We start from the raw sequence: 21,033 nt of genomic DNA on the forward strand, positions 1-21,033 counted from the left end.
GTATTAATTTCACTCTGCAACACTCAGAAATGGCTACAGTGTTCCATTTCACGTACATGACTGCATAAGTATGAAAACACAAAACCAGATATAAACTGAATATGGACAGCTTGGCAGCAAGTGAATGAAAGAAATATATGGAACCTGTTTGCGGGTACAACTGTGGTCAGTCCTATCAGCTTGTTATGGACTACGTGAGGGAGTCTTAAAATTCCAAAACTCTGACACCTTTGTTGCTTCCTAGCATGCCTTCTCCCTTCCAGTACCTTCTTGAAGTAGAGGACAGATCACCCAAACCTAAGACTTTATTTCAAGCTTCATTCAAACTTTGAATCACCAGCTTTTCTGATTGAGCAAAGTAACAAGCATATGCTTAGCTTTTTGCTGATGAGGACCCTTGCTGATAATTGGATGTCTAAATTCAGGATATACTTCCATGCTTTGCTGAACCACAGGCAATATCATTAGAATTGAGCCACATTTCATTTATGATTTTCCTGGTTTCAGGGCAAAGAAGCTAATAGTGACCTAGTAGGAAAAGCATCCTGTAGACCTCTTAGGACTTTGCAAGAGCCACAGATACTCCAGTACAAATAAACTATCTGATGATACTGATTTGGTTTCTGCTGAGGAGGACCTTAAGAGTGAGATAACCAGCTCAGCTCCAAACGGAGGGCTTGGCTCTACATTTGTCCCACTCCAGTCATTTTAATTTCACACAGAAAAAACAGCTTAGCAGTTTTGTCTGCTTTACAGCCAGCAACATAGCGACAGAAAGCTGTAATAAATGGTAGAGAGAATGTGACTGATCTGTGCTTCCAGCATTTGAACCTCTGAATAAAATTATGTTTCATTTAGAGCTCTAAGGACAGACTGTGTGTGTAAGTACAATGCTGGCTTTTTCTCTTCTCCATGGCCTGGAATTCTTTTGCCAGGATTGGCTTCTCTTTCTCCTTTAACAAATCATCACAATTTCGGCAAGCACTTCATTGACTGCCAATGCTGTGCTACCAATAATTTACCAGAATTGAGAAACTTTTGTGCTTTCATTCTGCACAACTAAATTATCTCCTGCAAGCCCGGATTTGTTCTGTTCTGGATTGCGTACTAGAGGCTCAATCCTACCCTGATACTGGGCACTGCCTCTAGGCTTATAGGTATCATACCTCTAGGTATAAGCAGTCCCAAGGATTTAAAAGTTAAGATACTGGGTGAACATTTTGGTTCAATTGGGGACACTCTGCTGTGCATCTTGGAAAGGAATTAGAGACTTGCATGAACACTGTATATTAAAAAACAAAAGCATTTGTTCATAATTTATTAAATTTTTAAGGCTTATGTAAAATTTCATGATTTCTGATATGTCACTTCCAAAAGCACCTTCTGCAGGATGCTGCATCGACACAGATTACAAATGGTCCCCATTTAAGCAGTTTGTGAAGTTAGTATAAAACTAGATGTGACAGATGCAGGCAGGACTGCAGAGATGCCTTCTTCTAGGAATCTTTTTGGGGGTGAATTATATGTACAGAGAGGAGATGTTGCATAAAGCTGAAATGAAATTTCTCATATTAGCCTTAGTGCTTAGATTCAAACTTGTATTAACTTGGGAAATAATATAAATGCCATTTGAAAGCCTATTCCTGTAACATTTCTGACCCACTTCAGAGTCCTTTTGGTAATCTGGGAAGGGACCTTTGTTCCCATGGCAGCCCATAATTTCCTGACTGAAACAGTTCAGCTGAGCTCTGAATGACACAGTCAGGCATTTGGATGCTTATCTTGCTTCCAAGTGTTCTGAGGTTCCTCATTTCTCACTTATTGCACAATACCCCAATCTCACTGGGAAGGTGAGAACTGGATCAGAAAGAAATATAATTGCTTTTTTTTATTAGCTTATGATACAGTCCCGCCCTTCTGTGTTGCCAGCTTACCCAGTTATTCACAAATGATGATATACATACAGTGAATTATATAATTATCAGCCTATAATTACAGGTATATAGATATATACATCCCCCTGGAGGAGAGCTGGGCTTGGCACATACCTGCTTGCACCTCTGAGTCTTTAGGGAATTCATGCCCATTTTAAGTAGAAGATTATTTATTTATCAAATGCTTGAGACATTTTATGAAAAATTAACCCAAAAGAATCCTTTGATTCTTTTTAATAATGTTCATAAAGTATGTAACTGAACAAATCCAGGCATGTAGGAGCAAAGTCTCTTGTGCAGAGTGAAAGCAGAGACGTTTCTCAATAGCAGTAAATTATTGGTAGCGCAGCATTGGCAGTCAATGAAGAGTTTGCAGGAGCCATGCTGATTTGTTAAGGGAAGAGAAGATGCCAGTCTTGGCACAGTGATCAGAAGCCAACACCGAGAAAGCAAAGTCAGTACTGCATTCCCATAGACACCTTCTTTTTTGAAAGCTTTAGACAAGAATTAGTTTATCTTATGATGCTGCTTTAATGCTGTAACCATAGATAAACCCTATTGCCTTCCCACTATGTTCAATGCCTCATTTTGTCATTGGGGCAGATAGTGATTCTCAGCTGATATAAATCAGCAAAGCTCCACTGATTTTTAACAAAGCTGTGCCAGCTTCTGCTAGCTGAGGGTCTGCCTAGATATTTCTCTAGTTGTAAAGCAAAGAATCCAGCAGGCAAAGCTGATGTAAGTTGGATATTTTTTTTGGCTTGTTTTTCTTTGTTCGATCTTTCAAATGCTGCTTTCATTCATAACTGCTTGGATGCTTTCAAGCCTGCGTACAAGAGTTATGGGGCCTAATCTGGCTCCTACAATGGTGCAAATCTAGGGTAGCTCTATTTCAATCAAAAGCATTACTCAGAGGTATTTCGCTGCTGTAAAAGCAGCATACTTGTGCATAGCAACTGATCTGTAAATCTCATAATGTGCCCAGTATCTTTCCAAGAGTTTATTTGCAAACAAACAAACAAAAAGAATCATCATGGCTGAACAGACTGATTCCAGCCTGTGGAAAATGGACTGAGCCTTCGCCAGAAATAAACTGTAGACACTTGCTAATTACAATGTGCGGCCAACTTACAAAGTTCAGTAAAGGAGAAAACTACCCCATTCAGATCCTCTTTCCCAGTTTGATGACATCATTCACATCATTATGTTGTGATATGCCAGATGGGAAAATTTGAGGTGGGGATGAAGTGAAAATCCTGGTTACACCTTTTCTCCAGGCTATCTGCCTCTCCATCATTTTACAACATCACAGAGAGTCTCAGACAGTTTGACTCTGCCATCCCCAGCTGGTTTGGACCAAACAGATAAATGCTGAACCATTAAGAATCAATACATGTTTCCACCATTGTGACAGGTTATGCTGCACGTAGATAACCTTAATTTGTTTATTTAAGCTCACTAGTATATTTAAATAGAGAGTGAAGGTAATAGTATAAACTCTAATTTCTATTGCCTGGGAAAAAAAATAAAAACAGCCCTGCATCAAATGCTTATTGAAACTGAAACATATGTATTAACATATGGCAGAATTTCACTTACTGTATGTTTTAGTGCAGAGCTGATGAGGAAGGCATCTGTGCTGAGAGCATCTGAATGGAGGCTCAGATAATGAGCAGAGCTCAAAAAAATACACTCTGAAAGGTTGGGATGTGTCAAAGTGCCCTGCAGTTGATTTGTGTCAGAGCTGAAAGAATATACCCAAGTCTCTAGTAATGCAGGTACATTGCTGTGCTTTGCTTTCTGCATTGGGACCCGTTTGAGTCTTCATATGCTACTGTGGGCACCTGCTTTGGAAGTCCTGGACAAATTCTAAACCCGATACAAATGGTTTCACACCAGAAATGCTGACACAATGTCTACTTGGAGCTTAAGCAAGTGCTGTTACAGTATTGCTATTTAACAAAGAACGGATTAATTGGAGATCTTAAATATCAAGCCCAAATCTGGATCCAGATTTGAAATTCTCTTAAGGACATCAGGTCTTTGGAGCTGGGGTTCTGGTTTTGCACTTTCTACAGACATGCAGACTGGTATAGTTGTAAGCATAATCTCTATCTTCAAGCAAGAGACACTAAGAAGTGAGAGCAAGCTTCCTCTGCTGAGATTCTCATCCCAGTCATACAAACTTCCAAGATTTATACAAAGCCAGGTCTTTTGGTTCTAAGATGAACCCCTGATTACTCTGAATATTAACCATTTCTCCTGCACATAACGATGTAGTGTTTCAGTAAACTGTGTAAAGACTCTCAGAGGCTCTTGCTGCCAACTACTAATATTATTAATGGGCACTACAAAGCCACATTGTTCTACACCTATTTACTGGAAGTAAGATATGAGGATACCAGGTGTAATTACTTTACTGCCTTAAGGATAGAAGTCTTTCTTTCTGATTTGACCACAGTAGAACATCTGCATCGCTCAACCACAGATTACCTGGCTCCTGGGAGATGCTTTCAAAGCACCCAGTTGCTACTTAGTGACCCAGGAGAAAGTTTACCACCTACTCACAAAGCCTCATTTTGAAGTACTATGCCTCTTGTGAAAGCAAGGAATCTTCAGGTTCTTCAGAGCATGGGCTATGTATTAAATGTGTGAACCACTTGTGCACCATTGTACAAAGCACAGCTTTTGATATGAAACTGTACTCCAGGGATAATTCCTTTTAAAAAAAAAAGTGATTATTGAGACTAAGGAAAGGTATTTAACACATGTACATTGCTTTTCAGGGAAGCTTGCATGGAAGTTTCCAGACATAGCGCTTAGCGACATGGTTTAGTGGTGGACTTGGTAGTGTTAGGTTTATGGTTGGACTCTATCTTAAGGGTCTTTTCCAATCTAAATGGTTCTATGATTCTGTGAAATAAAGAAAATAAGTTGGGACGACTCAAACTGTCCATTTCTCAGAAATGCCAAAAAGAGTGATGCAGAGAAGGCATCACTGTGTACGAATCAAAATTCTGTTTACTGAGAAGGTTTGAATCTGTTGTATTTCCATTTTTACCTCTACTGAAGAAACTTCTGGAGGTCCTGCCATAAAAAGATTTCTGTTTGTGGCCCTGCGACATGAATGTTTTTCATATATTTATTGAACTCCACCCAGGTACAAGCTTCTCCTTCACAGGAAGGACAGGTTGTCTAATTTGGGGTAAAACTACACAAGGGATGTCTTAGTTCTGCAGGGTAAACACTGAGGTGCAAATGCCTTGGCTGAAAGTGCAAATGTGCTGAACTCCCTTCAGTTGTGGAAGATGGCGTTACTCCTCCTCCTCCTCCTCCGCTCAGTCTCTGCGCTGGAGGTTACCTCCCACAGAAGCATAATAGGCAGGAGATACCTGCCTGCATCTCCACCACTTTGAGACAAAATCAAGGCAAGTACTTTCAGGTCTTTGAAGGTACGTTTGTGCTAAAGACCCAGATTTTATGCTAAAGTGGCTGACACTAATATAATTGGGGGCATAAGGGGTAGCCTTTGGCAGCAGACAACTGAGAGTTGTATCATCTTCAGCCAACGCAGGAAGATTTTCCAAAGCTTGTCTGTTAGCACCTTGAATAAGCCCCTGACTTAAATCCGCCTTGATTGAGGAAAGAGCAAAATAGATTATGTATGCACAGAAGCATACAAAAATATATTTAAATGTCTGTTCAGGTATCTAAATAACATTGTGAATAGAGTCTCGGTGTTTTGCTCTAAGTGAGGCAGAAACATCTGGCACAGGCCTGGACACTGAACTTGGATCTCCTGGGTCCCAGCCCACCGTTTCAATCACAAGACTGTCAGTCTTTCTGAGTATGGATTTGTCTATCCCCTATGTCTTTTCCATCATCTCTAAACTTGAGTGACTCCTATGACTAATGTGATTGTAAGTCATAAAACATTAAGTTATGACACAATCAAATCAAAGCCAAGAAATTCATAGTTAGGGTGTAGGCTACATTCTTAACTCAAAACCAGAAAAGCAGCATTACAGGGTAAACAAAAGGATGAAGTGTCAGCCCTCATTTTTCATTTTTGGGCTCTTATCAGTTTGTATCAATTTAAGCCTTTTTTAAATATGTAATTTCTTTGACTTATTTTTTTTCCCTCTAGGAACTGAAAATTATTCTGCTTTGAGGTCTGGAACCTGCCATACAATAAACACTACTTAATTGGGACATGCTTAATAGGGATGGCCACTTTAATGGGACATCTCCTAGGGAACCTATTTATGTTAATGAGACTGAATGACAATGACTGTTTCTTAAGTGGGGCAACAAAAAGAAAAAAACTCCACTTAACAGGGATGCACTCAGCTGTTACTAGTTTGTTAAGTGTTTAACCAGGTGTTAAATAGGCCTAAAATTCTGGGCTTCCATCTTTTAATTCAAAAATGGAAAATTAAAACATTTACATCATGATGAAACGTAGTGTTATTATTTGTATAGTGGCATTTAGTACAAAGAAAGGGTCAGGCTGTTTGCAACTATGCCAGAGATAGAAGTTCTCTTCTCCAAAGAGATTAAATAACCCTTTTCTCCAAGCATGGAACTACCTGTAGATTGGATTTGTTCAGAGAGTCATTGTAAAAGCTAGAAATACAACCCATCTGTCCTAATCCTGAATCCTGTATTTTACCCTCTCACCCCAAATCTTTCCACTTCCATAGTCTGAATAAAAAGATGGAAGCAAAAAAATAAAACCAGGAAAGCTTCTTAAATCTAAGTGATCCTAAGATCCCAAAGAATAGATGTCTGAAGACTTCCAGGAGCCTCCAAAAGCCTGTAAGCTATTTTGAAGGTTATTCTCTTCCTGAAGATCTTTTGTGTTCTGTGGTTTCCTCTGAAAATATGTATACACGTTTCAGGGGAGAACAAGAGACCATGTTAAGAAGTTGTCTTAAAAACAAAAATCCCGTCTTAGATGACAGCTATATAAATCTGGGGACTCTCCCAGGCAAACCAAGACATCTGATTATGCCATTGTATCCTGTTTGGCAAAGGAGAGAGTGAAGGAAAGTGATAGACATGAGGGGCAGATGGAGTTTGCCTAATGTGTCTGTTCTTTTCTTCGCTGCCTTTTCAATTTAAGAATGTAGCAAAATAGCAGCTGCTCATAATTTCATGAATCAAGAAGTATGTAAATTTCAGCTACAAAATTTGTTGCATAGTTAGACACACACACACACACACAAAGAAAAAAAAGAAAAAAGATCTTGCTTGCATCTACAACTTTCTTAATCTTGCATGCAAATTTAGCTTTCAGGCCTGGTTCTCCTCTCGTTTAGGAGTGAACCAAGAGTGGCTCAGTGGATTTCGCTGTCATCACATAGGGCAAAGCTGTGGGATAATTGTGCTTTAAGGGTTCAGCTAGTCTCTGCTTGTTGCCCTAACAGTAGCATGGAAGGACGAGCCTGGCATGAAAGGCTCCTTTCATGCCCCTGAGCTACCATAGGGGCTTTGTGCCGTACCTCTGCTCCTAGGCTGCAGATGGAGGTAAGGAGGAAAGGGGTTGTGATAGGAATGTCTCCACAAGCAGGAAAGCTGAGCTGTGAACGGCTACCTGAGGATGCTGACAACCACTACAAACTGAAATGGAAATCATGCTCCTCGTATTTCAATCTGTAGCAGCCCCCGAATTAAAAGATGGAAAATGTGACTTGAAATGTATCATCCAAATGTATGAAACACTGCTCAGAAGGAGCTGGGGATCAGGGCCTCCATATACTATACAGCTGGTTCTAGTTTTCAGACAAGATTTACTAAACACATGTAAACCGTGCATATCTGTTTGAATACTTCTTGTGCAAATAACTTCCTCTGTGGTCAAGCTGTTCCTCTCAGATCCAGGCTACAGATTTGTGCTTTATACTCACCACTTTTTCACCCTTGGATTTCCACCAGTATCAGTTCACACTCAGAGTATGAAACTGTGAAGAAGGGAGCTGAGTTTGGCAGCAAGAGTCAGGAGAATTTGCAGTGCAAAACACTGAGCAAACTCATGATAAAGGGCAGAAATCATCCCTGGCTTAGCTCCATCCAAGACAGTGGGCCAGATCCTGAGCAGCTATAAACAGACACAATACTACGTATTTCATAGGCACTGCAATCATTTACATCATTTAGCCCAACAGTCTCTTATACAGATGCAACATCTCACCAATTCTGGTGGGGTTTCTCCTTATTTATGGTCCTTGAGTGAGCAAGCAGAGCAATGGTCTTTCTTCACAAATTAGAACTGCCCCCAAATTATATCTGCTGAGTGTCATGAATTCAAACCTTAAACACAAAGCGACAGCTGAAACTGAATATAAAGAAGCAGGAGGGCAGAGCTTTATGATCGATGTTTTATTGGAATCATATAAAAAAGAAAAGCATTTCACATATTTCATGGAGGTATTTTATGTGCAAATTTAATATGAATCCTCTTCTTGTTAAACTCTTACGTGATCTATGTACTTCAGTATATAAAACACAGTATAGGACAACTATGAACAAGTTTATTAAAACAGCTTGGGCTCCTGTTGACATCACCAACCACACAAGTGCTTGCTCAGGGTTGGTGTGATCTTATCAGTCTCTCCTTATATTTCAGGTTACCTACTTGTTCGTTTTCCCTATATATCTTTCATTGTTACAAGAATTCAACTCATGGGCAGATCTCTAAGATAAATCTGCTTGTCTGTTTTGGGAATATGGCTCTAGTTCTAATTTTGCAGACTTCGTTCAGGCAATACTCCCTTTGACTTCAGGGATTTTTGCCTGAGTAATCCTTTCAGAATTGGACTCTCCATGATTTTCATTTACTTAACAACTTGGCATTACATCTCTAAAATATTAGCCCAGTAATGTAAAACATTAAATTAGATTTATACATTAATCTAATCTATATATGAAGCTTGATAGTCAGTTCTGTTACACTGCATTATTGCAATTCCAGGCATCCTGTGTCATTTCATATTTATTCTGATGATGCAAGAGAAATAAAAAGGTTTATAGATCATATTTGGTAACCCATGTATGTGAAAAGAAAGTCTGAAATTTTAAACAAAATTTAAAATAAACTCCCACTTTCAGATAAACCAGGTAAATGTTTCTCTATCGATCACAAATGAAGGAGAGCACACACAAAAAGCTGATCTGAAATAATCAACAAAACAATAAGCTATTAAAAAGGAAAAAGCAGGTCAAAAGAAATATCCGGACTGCAATGCATTCTCTAAAAATCCTTGAAGAAGACAAATAAGCAATTGTTTTTTTTTCTGTGTGACATTTGCAGTCTGAAAAGTAAAAAATTACTCTTTCATATGTGTTCATAAACTGCATTTATAAACACTTCACATAACTAAATTATATTTGTTTCCTCCAGGTTGGCTGCCCTTGAACATTTTTCTCCTTCTTGCCGTTTTTTGATTTTTTTTATATAATCTATTCATGAAAGCAGGTCTTATGCATATGGCCCTGATTCAGCAGCCACCCCCATGCAGCAGGGCATTTAAGAACATGTTAAACTAAAGTTTTCTATATGCTTTGGTACTTTTAAAAACTGGATACTTGGAGACAACCCACCAATACATTATTCTTACATCTTAAACCCATTTACTTCTCTTTATGAATGCTTTCAATTTGTTTTACTCTTGTTGGGCCAAATCCAGCTTGTTATTTACAGAAAGAACACAACAAGATTAATAGGCTATGGTCTGCACTAGCCTACACCCCTGGAAATTCATAGTGATCCCATCAATTGCCGTATAATTTCTTTGGATTCATATCAGGTTAAAGCCCCAATCCAGGATAATGCCAAGCAGATGCAAACAAGGGCCAGCATATAAATGTGGAGAATCATGGCCAGAATAAGACAGGATCTCTTTATTCGAAAGAAGAAGGTAATGTTTAGATATAAAAAATTATATGGATTTCTACCCGCCCCCCCCCCCCCCCTTTTTTTGGTAATCTGTCACCACCTGAACACCAAATAGGAAATGATGCAATGCCAGGGGAAAAAAAAAATCAATGTCATACACGTTACTAAGGAAATACTGGATTCATACGCTATCCCAAGCACTTTGTTTCACTTGTGTATGCCGTGACAGGCACCCAGTACGCTCTCTTCAAAAAGGAGGTTCTCCACACTAAAATGTTTCCTGTGGGACGCAGCATCGGTTTTGCCAGTATATGCCAGCTGCAGTGAACTTACGGCTTCCTCTAAGGGTGTCTATTTTCTCCCTTTCTGCATTAATCCAGAATTACTGTTTCTTCTACCCTAGCATTCAAATGCAACAACCCCAAACACAGTTGTGTTTGCAGAAAATCACAGTTGTGCAGTCAGTCACAGTTGTGTTTCTAAGAAAAGATGTGCTTCCCCAAATGAAATCTCACACTCATTATTGGAAGAAAAACCACCTCAAACATCACATATTACAATAAAGCCAGCTTCCCGGTTGCCCTGATAGCTCCAGCAAGCGCTGCAGCCCTGTGCTCAGGGTTTTGTTTTACAGCGGTGCAACAGGCAGGCGAGTCTGTCTGTCTCGGTATCTCCCCATCTCCGCACACACCTGTCTCTCCATCCCCGTACACCCGTCTGCCTCTCCTCTCCCATCCCTGCGTGTTGCAACAGGGCCCAGGCGCGGACGCCTCTCCCCTCGGCACCCACGTGCCGGAGCCGGCTGTGCTGACGTGGGGCTGAGCCACCCTGGGGACGGCCGGCACCCACGGGGGACCCACGGCAAGGGGTGCGACCACCGTGGGGTGGTGACAAGCCGGGACAAGGGGACCAAAAAGCCCAGCTGGAGGAAAGAAGCAGAGGATATTCCCTTCTTGCCTCCTCACGTGAAGTGTTTGTGACTGGAAAGTGAAAGAAAAACCTTTTTTCTCTTTCCTTTTCCAAGGCAGCGTCAGCTTTGCACTCACCCGCTTTATAGGCCCTATCTGGAAGTGAATGAAAGGGAAACTGGTAGGTGAGGGAGCAGCCTTTGAGCTGCTTTATTTGTGTATTTCCCTCCATCTCCTTCTTGCAGTTTCCCTGTTCTGCAACCCGCGAGATGCAAGTGCCCGACAGTCACCACGAGATTTTTATCTCCCGGTGACCACTAGTGTTTTACAGAACGGAGAATCTGAGGGAAGATTCAGTGAATTGTTTCATGTCACGAAGAGCCCTGTGACAGCAGCTAAAGGCAGTTCCTATCCCCAGCTACAGTCACTAAACCAGCTCTCCTGCCACGGGGGGAGCGGCACAAAGAAAGCAGAATATAATCTTCCCAGCTGAGGTTCAGAAAACAAAAAGGGATTTAAACTAACAATGCTGTTTTCAGCTTCTTATTCTTAAGTATATGTGCAATATTGGACCTGAAGATTCTGCAGAAACTGGGAGAAATACCTGGCTGGGACAGAGTTAGTGGAGAAGAAAGCGCAGCCAAAATGGATCCCTGACCGAGCAGGGAGGGAGAGTTGGGAAGCGCAAGAAAGTGAGGAAGTGGCTGCATGAAGAGGGCGAGGAGATTCATGATAGGAATAGCAAGAGTTAAATACCACAAAAAAGGATGTGCAAAAAACAAAACCAAAACCCTAACAGAAACCAGTAAAAGGTAAAAAATAAGTGAAAGGTTCCAAGTGAGATAAAAGGTGGGAATTTTGCCTGGGAACATAACCTATTAACTTGTCTGCTAACAAGCATCTTTAAGGACACAGAAGATAAATGCCCAAATCAACAGAATAGCCTAAGTCAGAAAGAAGAGTGCTAGAGGGAGCATGAGCCCTGCCCAGCCAAGAAAGGATGCAACGCACCTCCCGTCCAGCAAAACGCTAGCTCTGGTATCACCCTGCACATGGGATAAAGGACAATAAGGCAAGGACAGTGCTTACAAATTAAAACTGGTATGAACCATACACTTCAATAAATTTGGTATGAAACTGTTACTCACTGCCAGCTACAGGGAGCGGATAATCTGATAGGTCCTTTTCTCTAATTCTCTTGATTGCCTATGGGTATTGTTACTACTTACGTTGGCCAAAACATGACCATGCATCTGGATAGAATATACCGTAAGAAAAGCAGCTATTTGACAGAAATGTTGCAAACATATTCAGTCTGGGAAGACTGACTCAATTCATTAGGCACAGTGATATATTCGTTCTTTGGGGTCTTCAATAACTCCTACTGTACATGGCAGAGAATACCGCTGCAATGTCATCACATGTTTTTGTTGGTATGGGTTAATCCACAAATCCTCAAAGAAGATCTGTTGTGGGTTATGCTGGATACTTATAAATGTCTCCAGAGTTAAACAGCAAGTAACCACACCACCCAAATTTACTTTACTTTTAATTGTGGTTGTTTTCCCTGCCCTCTATGAGAATTGCTTTCTTTTCTTCCACCTACCAGTGTGTATCTGTAGCTACGCAGTAGTCATAGGATTTCATGCTTAGATCATGTATGCCACCATCTTACATGATTTGTGCTAAAACTTTCACAAATTACCAAAGAATGTGGGACTCGCCACGTTGGTTCAGAACAAGGGTCCATCCAGCTGAGTCGCCTGTCTCTGCCAGTGACCGTAAGGGGACACCCAGGGAAGAGTGGGCAGGCACATGGGATACTTCTCCCCAGTACTCTCCCAGCTACCAACCGTTTTCTGCTCAGGGGGTTTCCTGAGCTCGTACACATCGTTGTGTCCACATCACTGGCCAAATCCTCTGGCAATTTATATACTGCAAAACCTCTGGCTACTACAACAGATATAAATCAAGCAGAATTGGAGTCAGTGACAATAATTGGGAAAAAAATTAATCTGTGATTTGGAAGACATATGCGAGTTCTGATCTTAATTTGGGCTAAATCTCCCAGCAGCATAAATTATCTGTCTGTTTGGCTGTCTCTATTCTCTGCCATCCCTATGGAGTCTCACTATGCAATGGCACGGTGTAATAAGGATAGATGGAGCACAGCTTACTTTTTGCTCTCAAATCCCGTTTAAGAGTGAACAGAAGGACACTTTCACAGTGGAGAGGGATGGGATTTTGGAATGAGGCACTCCTTTCCAGTGGGCACAGGCACGTGGAGGCATGCAGCCGGGGACAAGAAGCAGTTGAAGAAAATGCAAAGAAGAGAGGCATGGAAGTGAGGGGGGAATGGGCTGGACAAGCAGCAGACAGGGGTACAGATAAGGCTCTAGAGGAACTCTTTTATGGGAACTGTAGAAATTTGGGAGTCAATTTAAGTGAAAAAGAGAAGAAGAAAATAGAAGACTCCATGGAGAAAAGACTCAAAGTTACAGCTTTGCTGGGAGAAGCAGCACCTCATCTTTCAGTGTCCTGGCCAAGGAAATAAGCTAGATTCACTAAGGCAAAGAGAAGCCTAAGTCCAGTGATTAAAACCAGACTCGTGGTCCAAAATATCTTAATGAGTGCAGACTGCTGCCCAGAGGAGCAGCTGTGACAATGAATTGTTTCTGACAAGTTTGGGACCCTTGGAATAAAGGTCCGTTTTCTTCAGGATTCTGGACGACGACATGTGAAGCATAACAAGACCAATTGCCATTGATGGCCCAATGTGCAAATGTATTAATTAAATATCTGTATTACTGACATTTTATGACATGGTGACATTAATAGGAAACAAATTTTAATCGGATATTTGCTGAATTCCTAAAATAGTGCCTGTATGACTATACCTGGGAGAAAATGAAAAAGAAATCTGTACAACATACTCAGAAATATTTTGGATGTCACAGGAATTACTGAAGTACTATTAGTTACTGCCATCATTTTAGATTTAAACTTCAAGTACACTGTACTTACTTTTTCAGTACTCTATTAGTGCATGTTGAAAGAAGTTAGCATTTACACAGATCAAATCTAACCTTAAGAAAACCTTCCTCAAATGAACAGACGAGACTGATTTCTCAAAACATAATAATCCAAGGAAACTTTATTCTAACCGTCTTCCTGCCAGGGTGCACCAAATTTTCCAAGATCCTTCTTCCATCTTACATGGGTACATTTCAGCAGGAACACAAAGCAAATTATCGCTTGCTCCAAGGAGCTCTGTACCCTGCAGGATCTTTGCAGAATCCAGCCTGAAGAAATGCAGCACTTTGAGAAAACAGAGCTGTCAAGCAAGATTTCCTTGGGCTTGCTGCCACACAAAATGGCAAATAAGGGACTTGATCCTGCACAGGAGACAATAGGAATTATAGGTGCTCAGCATTTGTCTTCCGGCAGAGTTAAGATTTCTCAGTACTTCCTAAAATCAGTTGTACTGTTTATACTTAGTCGAAATTATATAGCTAAAAGCTTTGGTATCTAGCCACAGAGCTTTTATTTCAAATTGGCAATAATGTGACAAGATGTAACTCCCGCAAAAAAGACTACAATAATGTTAAAAATATCATAAAATATTATTTATATCAGGATACGTTTGTTACCCCATATGACAATCATCCATATTTCTTGACAGATATAAACCTCCGCTTAACACATTAGTATCGTAAATATTACCAGATATAACACTGTAATTTAATACCTACCAAATGTATTTTAAAATATTACTCAATTTAAAACTTTGGATTTTAACCAGATGTGTTTCCAGAAAATGATTCAGGTCAGATGCTTTTTTCTTTTCCTTTTTCTGTGCGTGCGCGTTCAAAGTGGAGCATTACTATGTGATTTATTGTACTATGACTGTATGCCCCGAACCTAAAACAGCACCATGATACTTCATCCTTGAGGCTTACACACCTGCAGTCCAAACTAACAAGAGAAAACATCTACACGGCACGGCAGGAGTCTTTGAAATGTCTTTTTGCAGTTGCCTGGACACAGAACAGACTGGTAGAACAGGGAGGCAGCGGAGAAAGGGTGAAGACAGGAACTCCAGCCTCTTTCATCTAGAAAGGGGGGACCATGGAGAGATTAGAGGAAAGGATTTTGATTAGATCACTGGAATGTGAAATGATGCTTCCCAGGATTAAAATCCTATTTTAGAGCTACCAAACCGGTTACGTTGTTAGTCAGAATTTGGAGGCTCGCGCAGCTCCATCCCTGCAGATGGCTGTTGCTCAGCAGCACCCGACACCCTCTCGCTGGAGCAGGGGGGACGCCGGCCGGGCACCCCACACCTCCCCACCGTCATTCCAGCCGCGGACACGCAGCCACCGCCCCAGCAAAGAGCCGCTCTCCCTCAAAGCGTGGCAATTCTGGAGGAAAAGGGGTTTCCTTCTCAAAAGGCACCCCTGGGTCCAGCCCCACGACAGCCACACGTGCCATGGTGCGGAGGCTCTTGGATTTCGGTCTCGTTGAGCGCCCAATCTAGTTCCCCAGGTGGAGGCCTGACATTCTCATAACGAAATGCCATTAGTTTTATTCCCAGTACAGCCAACTAACAATTTGAAGGTCTATAGTTGTCGGGCTGATCCTTACGTGGAACCATTAACATAAAACCCGCCATCACAATTAGCATCTTTGTAAGCAGCAGCCTCAGCAAAAAGTGGAAATGGAGGCTGAAATAATGGTGCTCCTCCAAACGAGGACACCAGCAGATTGGGAAATAATCTGTAGCAATTGCTCTGCCGCTGTCTCTGCTGTAACTTCTCAAAAGATAGACAGAGCCATTTTCAAGTAGTCAACCCACTGACTTGAGTGAGCACTAAATTCACTTGATGATCAAATACAATTTGAGAAAAAAAATCTACAATCACTCACTTACCCAGAGGAAGATATATTTTCCTTTTACAGATGAAGTGCAAAACAGTGAAAGTAGCTGTATTTGGAAAAATACCATGCAGCTTATTGATTTCAAAGGGGACAGGTACAGACTGTGTTTTTGCCCATTTCCCAGTAAGGAAATAAGGAATGCTTTCTTGGGGGCTAACGTATTTGCAGACTGTTTGTGTACGCCGGTTTGTTTTGTTAAAAGATGAGCCTGGTAAAATGTTCTGTGCTTTTCAGGAAGGGAACAAGGAAAACGTTCGTATTTATAGCAACGTTATTGTTTAGAACAAAATAAGTTATTTCATCCTTTTAATCTCCGTTTCTATGGATATCCTGCGTGGAGCTATGATCCGATTTTCCAACCTTCATGCGCGCCGTCCCCTCCAAGGCAGTGGTCAGTGGCACTAGCCCTATGAGTAAGTGCCTGTCTACATTCAAATAAATCCCTTTTAAAGACGTATTTGTACCGCCCCGGACACAGTGAATCAGGCTGCCTCGAATGTACTTTTTCATTGTTGTTTCCCCTAAACTCTCTCCGCTTATCTAATTTTAGCCTGCCGGCTCCCCGAGAGGGCTGACAACCTTCCCCGCGTCTTTGGGCACCATTTGCCGCGCGCGATGCTCTGCCATTAACCCCAGCACACCGCACCCGCGGAGGATCCGCGCACCGCGCCGGCGGCTCTGCGGGCAGCGCCGGCCACGGCGGGAGCTCCGCGCCGCGGCCACTGCCCCCCGCATTGCCCGGTGTCCCGGCCCCCCCCCCCCGGCCCCGCACTGCCCGGCTGCACCCCGCATTGCCCCGCATCCCCCCCCCCCCCCCGGTCCCCGCACCGCCTGGCGCCGCCAGGCTCGGCCGGACCCCGCTGCCCCCGCACCGCCCAGCCGCGGCGGCGGGTCCGTGTCGCCCCCCCCCGCCCCGGCCTGCGGGCGCCCCCGCGCTCCCCCCGGGACGGCGCAAACACACACACACGCACACGCACACACGCGCGGGGGGGGACACGGGACGACGTCCGCCTCTGCGAGAGCGCGGGCGCGGCGCCCCCCCCCCCCCCCCCCCGCGAGCGCACGGGCTGAGTCCGTGTTCCGGGCGGGCGCGGGCTCCAGGCCGGGATTTGGGCGCTCCCTGCCCGCCTCCCTCCCCCTTGCCCCCCCGCCCCTCCTCCCCCCTCCCGGCTGGCTCCCTCCCTCCCTCCCTCCCTCCCTCCCCCTCCCTCCCGGCTCCTGAACTCCAGCCCCTCTCTCTCTATCAGCCGCTCACTCTGTCTCAATATGTCTCAAGATGGCGGCCAATGTGGGATCGATGTTTCAATATTGGAAGCGCTTTGATTTACAGCAGCTGCAGGTCAGGCTCCCCCGCTCGCCGCACCGGCCGGGCCGCGCCGCCGGACCCCCCCCCCTCCTTCCCTTCTCCGCCTTCCCTCGGGCCCGGCCTCCCCCTCCTCCTCCCGCTGCCGGCCCGCGCCGCCTAAAGGGAACCCCCCGCTCCGCCCGGCCGCGGCGCTCCGCTCCCTCCGCCCCCCCCCCCTCCCCCGCCATTGATCACCGGCCCCATCGGAAATTGATCCTCTTTGTTCAATTCATCGATCAGCCCAAGATGGCGCCGGAGCCGGCGCTGCCGGGGCCGCCGCCGCTTCGCCCGCTCCGTCCCGGGCTGCTCTCTTCCCCGCTTCCCGTTCCCCCCCGGCGGCCGGGGCCGTGCGGGGCGGCCGGGGCGGCGGGCGGCGGCGGGGCTGCCGGCGGCCGCTCCTCTTCCCCCGCCCGCCTGCCTCCCTCCCTCCCTCCCTCCCCCCCCCCCCCGCCTGCCCCTTCCCGCCGCCGCCGCTTCCCCGCCGCCTTTTCTCCCCGGGAGCCGGGGAAAGTTTACCGAGTGCTGGGACTTTGTGTGGGGGCGCAGGGAGCCGGCCGGGCTCGGCGTGCAGGCGCGGAGCGGCGGGGGCTGGGGGCGCTGTGGTGCCGGCCAGGCGGGCGCTTCCCCCGCCGCTGCCCGGCCGCCGCCGCCGCCTCGCTTCGCCTCGCCTCGCCTCGCCGCGGGGTGCCGGCCCTCCGCCGCCGGCGGGCAGGGGGGCTCCGATCCGCCGCGCTCCCGCCGCCCTGCGAGCGCCGCGGCCCGCTGGCACTGCGCCGGGGGGCGGGGAGGGGTTGGGGGGAAGCCGCCGGCGGCGGCGAGGGGCGAGGGATGGAGCCGCGGTGGGGTCCCGCGGGGCGGGAAGGGGGCGAGCGCCCGGCCCGGGGCCGGGGAGGGGGTGTGCGCGGTTGTGCGGAGGGTGGGGGGGGGTGTGCGGGAGGGCAGGGGCAGCGCCGTCCGGGGTGGCTCCCGCCGGCCGCGGGGGGCCGGTGAGAGGCTGGCAGGGCGCGGGGGCGTCCCGCCCGGCGGGGCATGGCCGGCGGCGGGGCATCTCCCCGCGGCGGCGGGAGGGCACGCTTACATAATTCACGGGCTCTCCAGCCTCTCCTGCTGTCCAGGATCTGACAGATGAGTGGAATATTGATGCTTTACTGTGCTGGCTCATAACAGCCTAGAAGTCCTGTTTCCTCTGAGGGAAAGTCCTCGCAAACCAGCTTCCCTTCACCCTTTGGGTGCGTGCCCTGAGGAAATTGCAGATCCCACGGTTTAATGTAATTGCTGGGGTATAGATAAGGCCCGGGGCGGGGGGGGGGGGGGGGGTTGTCAAACGATGAATTGGTGCTGCTCCCGCCGCTGAATGGGATTGCAACATGCATGTTTCTCCCAGTTGATTGGTGCAGGAAAGCGCTGCCCTGCCTCTTCAAACCCTCCGGTGCCTCCCGTTTAAATAAATTGGCTCGAAAGCCGCCGGCTGCCCACCCTGGCCCCCTCCGAGGCGGGCTCGGCGGTGCCCGGCCGGAGCCCCGCAGCAGCCGGAGGCACGGTGCGTTGATGCCGGGCAGAGCCGCAGCCCCGCTGGAGGTGAGGGGATGCTGGGGGGGGTGGCCCGGGGAGCGGGACCCGGCGGGACCCGGGGCCCGCCGCCCTCCCCTCTCCTCCCCTCTCCTCCCCTCGGCGGGGCTTGCAGAGGGTGAGCTAGCGGGAGCGATGATAAAAAAAAAAAAAAAAAAAAAGCCCCAGCAGCCCCAAAACGGGAAGTGCTACGTAGGATCTGTAGTGGGAGGCTGGTCCCTTCTGACTTTCAGGTGCATTAGGAGGTGGGGTAAAGTAGCGTTTTGTTTTAGGCTTTTCTTTCTCCCCCCCCTTCCGCGTTTTATTGTTTCTTTTAAAGGCTTTGGATTAAGGTAGACTTGGCTGAACTTTGCTAACTTGAAAGGGTTCTTAATAGTGGCCCAGAATACCTACAGGAATACAGAAAATGAGATCCAGATGTAGAATTGTATAAAATAAAATGGATTAAATTAAGATGTAGTTAAACAAGGTCTGACATCTTTAATTGTGGACTTTTACTTTTGCCTCTGTGTATGTGTGGTTGTACTTGCTTAGCATAGGAAAATAAACGCTCCTAACGTCACTGCTGTGGCGTTACATTTAACGGTGAAGAAGTCTAAATATTTCCTGTAAAAATAAAGCCTTCAGAAATGCTTATTGATTAAAACATATTACGCTAAAGTATCTATCATGTAAATTAAATTCTAAAATGTAATGAATGCAGCCAAATGGCATTTTGATAGATTGTTCTATTCTGTTTTTAGTAAAAAATAGCTCACTTTTATCATAATTTAATTTCTGTGCATACTGTAAAACCTGTTGTGGAGTATCACTGTATGAACCTTAATCTCGTTTTTGCAGAATAAATGTGACAGTCTGACTTGAACAGCTTGTAGGTTCCTCTTTGAAGCATTCTGGTAACGCTGGCTTGAAGTTGTTTGAACAATATTCATTACCTGCTTTTGAGGACTTGTGATTATGTATACGTGGTGCGGATTGAGGCTGTTCACCTTTTGGCAGGTTCACCGGGCAATCAGTATGCAGTGCAAAGTTTATTAACTTTGCACGCAGTCTGTCTGTGGAGAGTCCCGGAGTGACCAGAGAGGTAGAGAGTACCTTCATCCATATGTAGAATAGTTAATTTGTTTCAAATTAGCTTTTTTTTTTTTTTTTTGGTTATCCACCCATCTGCGTGAAGAGGTAGTGTAATACTTACTCCCACTTGCAGATGAAGCAATATGCTATAAAAACTATCGTTACTGAGTATGAAGTTCAGTCTTACAGAACTGTCCATGCCTCCCTCCCTCCCCCGTCATTCATTTGTACTAACGTATTTTGAGTGTGGAATTATAGAAAATAAAAACGCTTTCATCTGCACTTCCATTACCCTGTTCCAGGGCAAAAAACCTGAAGGATTTACGCTTAACACAGTTCCAGCTGCGCCCTGTAAACTCCAGCTCTTGTAGCTCTGGGTCTAGATGGCTTTGAAGCTATCGTTTTTCTGCATAAGAAAGTTGTGAGGAGCTGAGACTCTGTAGTCCTGTATCGCTGGCAGCGGAGCGACGCGCACCCTGTCTGCTCGCAACTTCCTCTTCTACGTTCTGTTAGAAGAAGGCGTTTAACTGTTGATGAGCTTCGACCTGCCTTGTAATATTAAGCAGCAGGTTTCTCAAGATTGTATCAATATTAATTAAAAACAGAGCCAGGAACACTTTAGGGTCTGACTCTTTTAATTATTTATTTCCTTTCACTAAATAACCTCTTGTTTATAGGAAGAGAGATTTCAAGAGTTGGAGGCAGGATTAAATAATTCAGAACTTGGATTAAAGAACAAAAAGGTCTGTTCACAAATGGAATATGAGATGCAAAAACGGCAGTTTCCTACAGGTATCAAACGTGGCTCTTCACTTGAGACTGTACCTGAAAGGCATGCAGCTGAACACTTAACCCTTTTCTCTAGTAAAGGTTAGTTATATTTCTTAAAGAAACAGTGGAATTAGCATGGCATTTCTGCCATCAGTTTGCTACATGGTTGAAGATGGACCCGTGTTTGATAACTGATGGCAAGGGAACCTTAGTGCGTAGAGAAACCAGACCCTTGCAAATGGTGACTATTGTGGCAATAAATGCAAATTAAATCACTGGAGGAATGCTGTTGCCCTCGAGTTAAAACTGCATCTCCTGTTTGGAGGCAGTTGTGTGATCTGAATCAGGTTGGCGTACAGCAGCGTGAAGGTTACCTGCTGTTGCGTGGACCTGTTGTGAGTTTGCAGGTTTTGGTGTCGCCATCGCCTTCACCGTAAAAAACAACCCTCTGTTGGAGAACAGGAAAACAAGCGTCGGGTATGGTGTGCAGTCCTCTTTAAGATCTTGCTTAATATTTCTGAATATGTGTGTGAATATATCTCTATCAGAGGAGGCAGTTGGTCCTGCCCTATCTTTTTGACCAGCAGTGTTGCATGA

The 21,033-nt window shown here is 45.0% G+C and overlaps 1 protein-coding gene and 1 long non-coding RNA gene across 12 annotated transcripts in view; one reads left to right on the forward strand and one right to left on the reverse strand.

The window, feature by feature from the left end:
• Positions 1 to 13,875: 13,875 nt before the first annotated feature.
• On the reverse strand, positions 13,876 to 16,404 carry LOC115346736. Its single transcript, XR_003925232.2, has 2 exons — positions 14,703 to 16,404; positions 13,876 to 14,134 (listed from the first exon to the last, which is right to left on the reverse strand). It is a non-coding gene; the product is annotated as an uncharacterized LOC115346736 (long non-coding RNA).
• A 455-nt stretch (positions 16,405 to 16,859) lies between these two features.
• Positions 16,860 to 21,033, forward strand: part of CUX1 (cut like homeobox 1) — a 284,036-nt gene continuing 279,862 nt past the window's right edge. For 7 of the 11 annotated variants that reach the window (XM_041126411.1, XM_030027002.1, XM_041126412.1 and 4 more), the window contains exon 1: positions 16,860 to 17,016. In XM_041126411.1, coding sequence (XP_040982345.1) covers positions 16,954 to 17,016 — 63 coding nt within the window. In that variant the 5' untranslated portion in view covers positions 16,860 to 16,953. The remainder of the gene's footprint in view (positions 17,017 to 21,033) is intronic. The other 4 variants (XM_041126416.1, XM_041126414.1, XM_030027005.1 and 1 more) reach the window with 2 other exon arrangements.

This window comes from Aquila chrysaetos, chromosome 10 (assembly GCF_900496995.4).
Source record: "Aquila chrysaetos chrysaetos chromosome 10, bAquChr1.4, whole genome shotgun sequence".
Classification (NCBI taxonomy): domain Eukaryota; kingdom Metazoa; phylum Chordata; class Aves; order Accipitriformes; family Accipitridae; genus Aquila; species Aquila chrysaetos.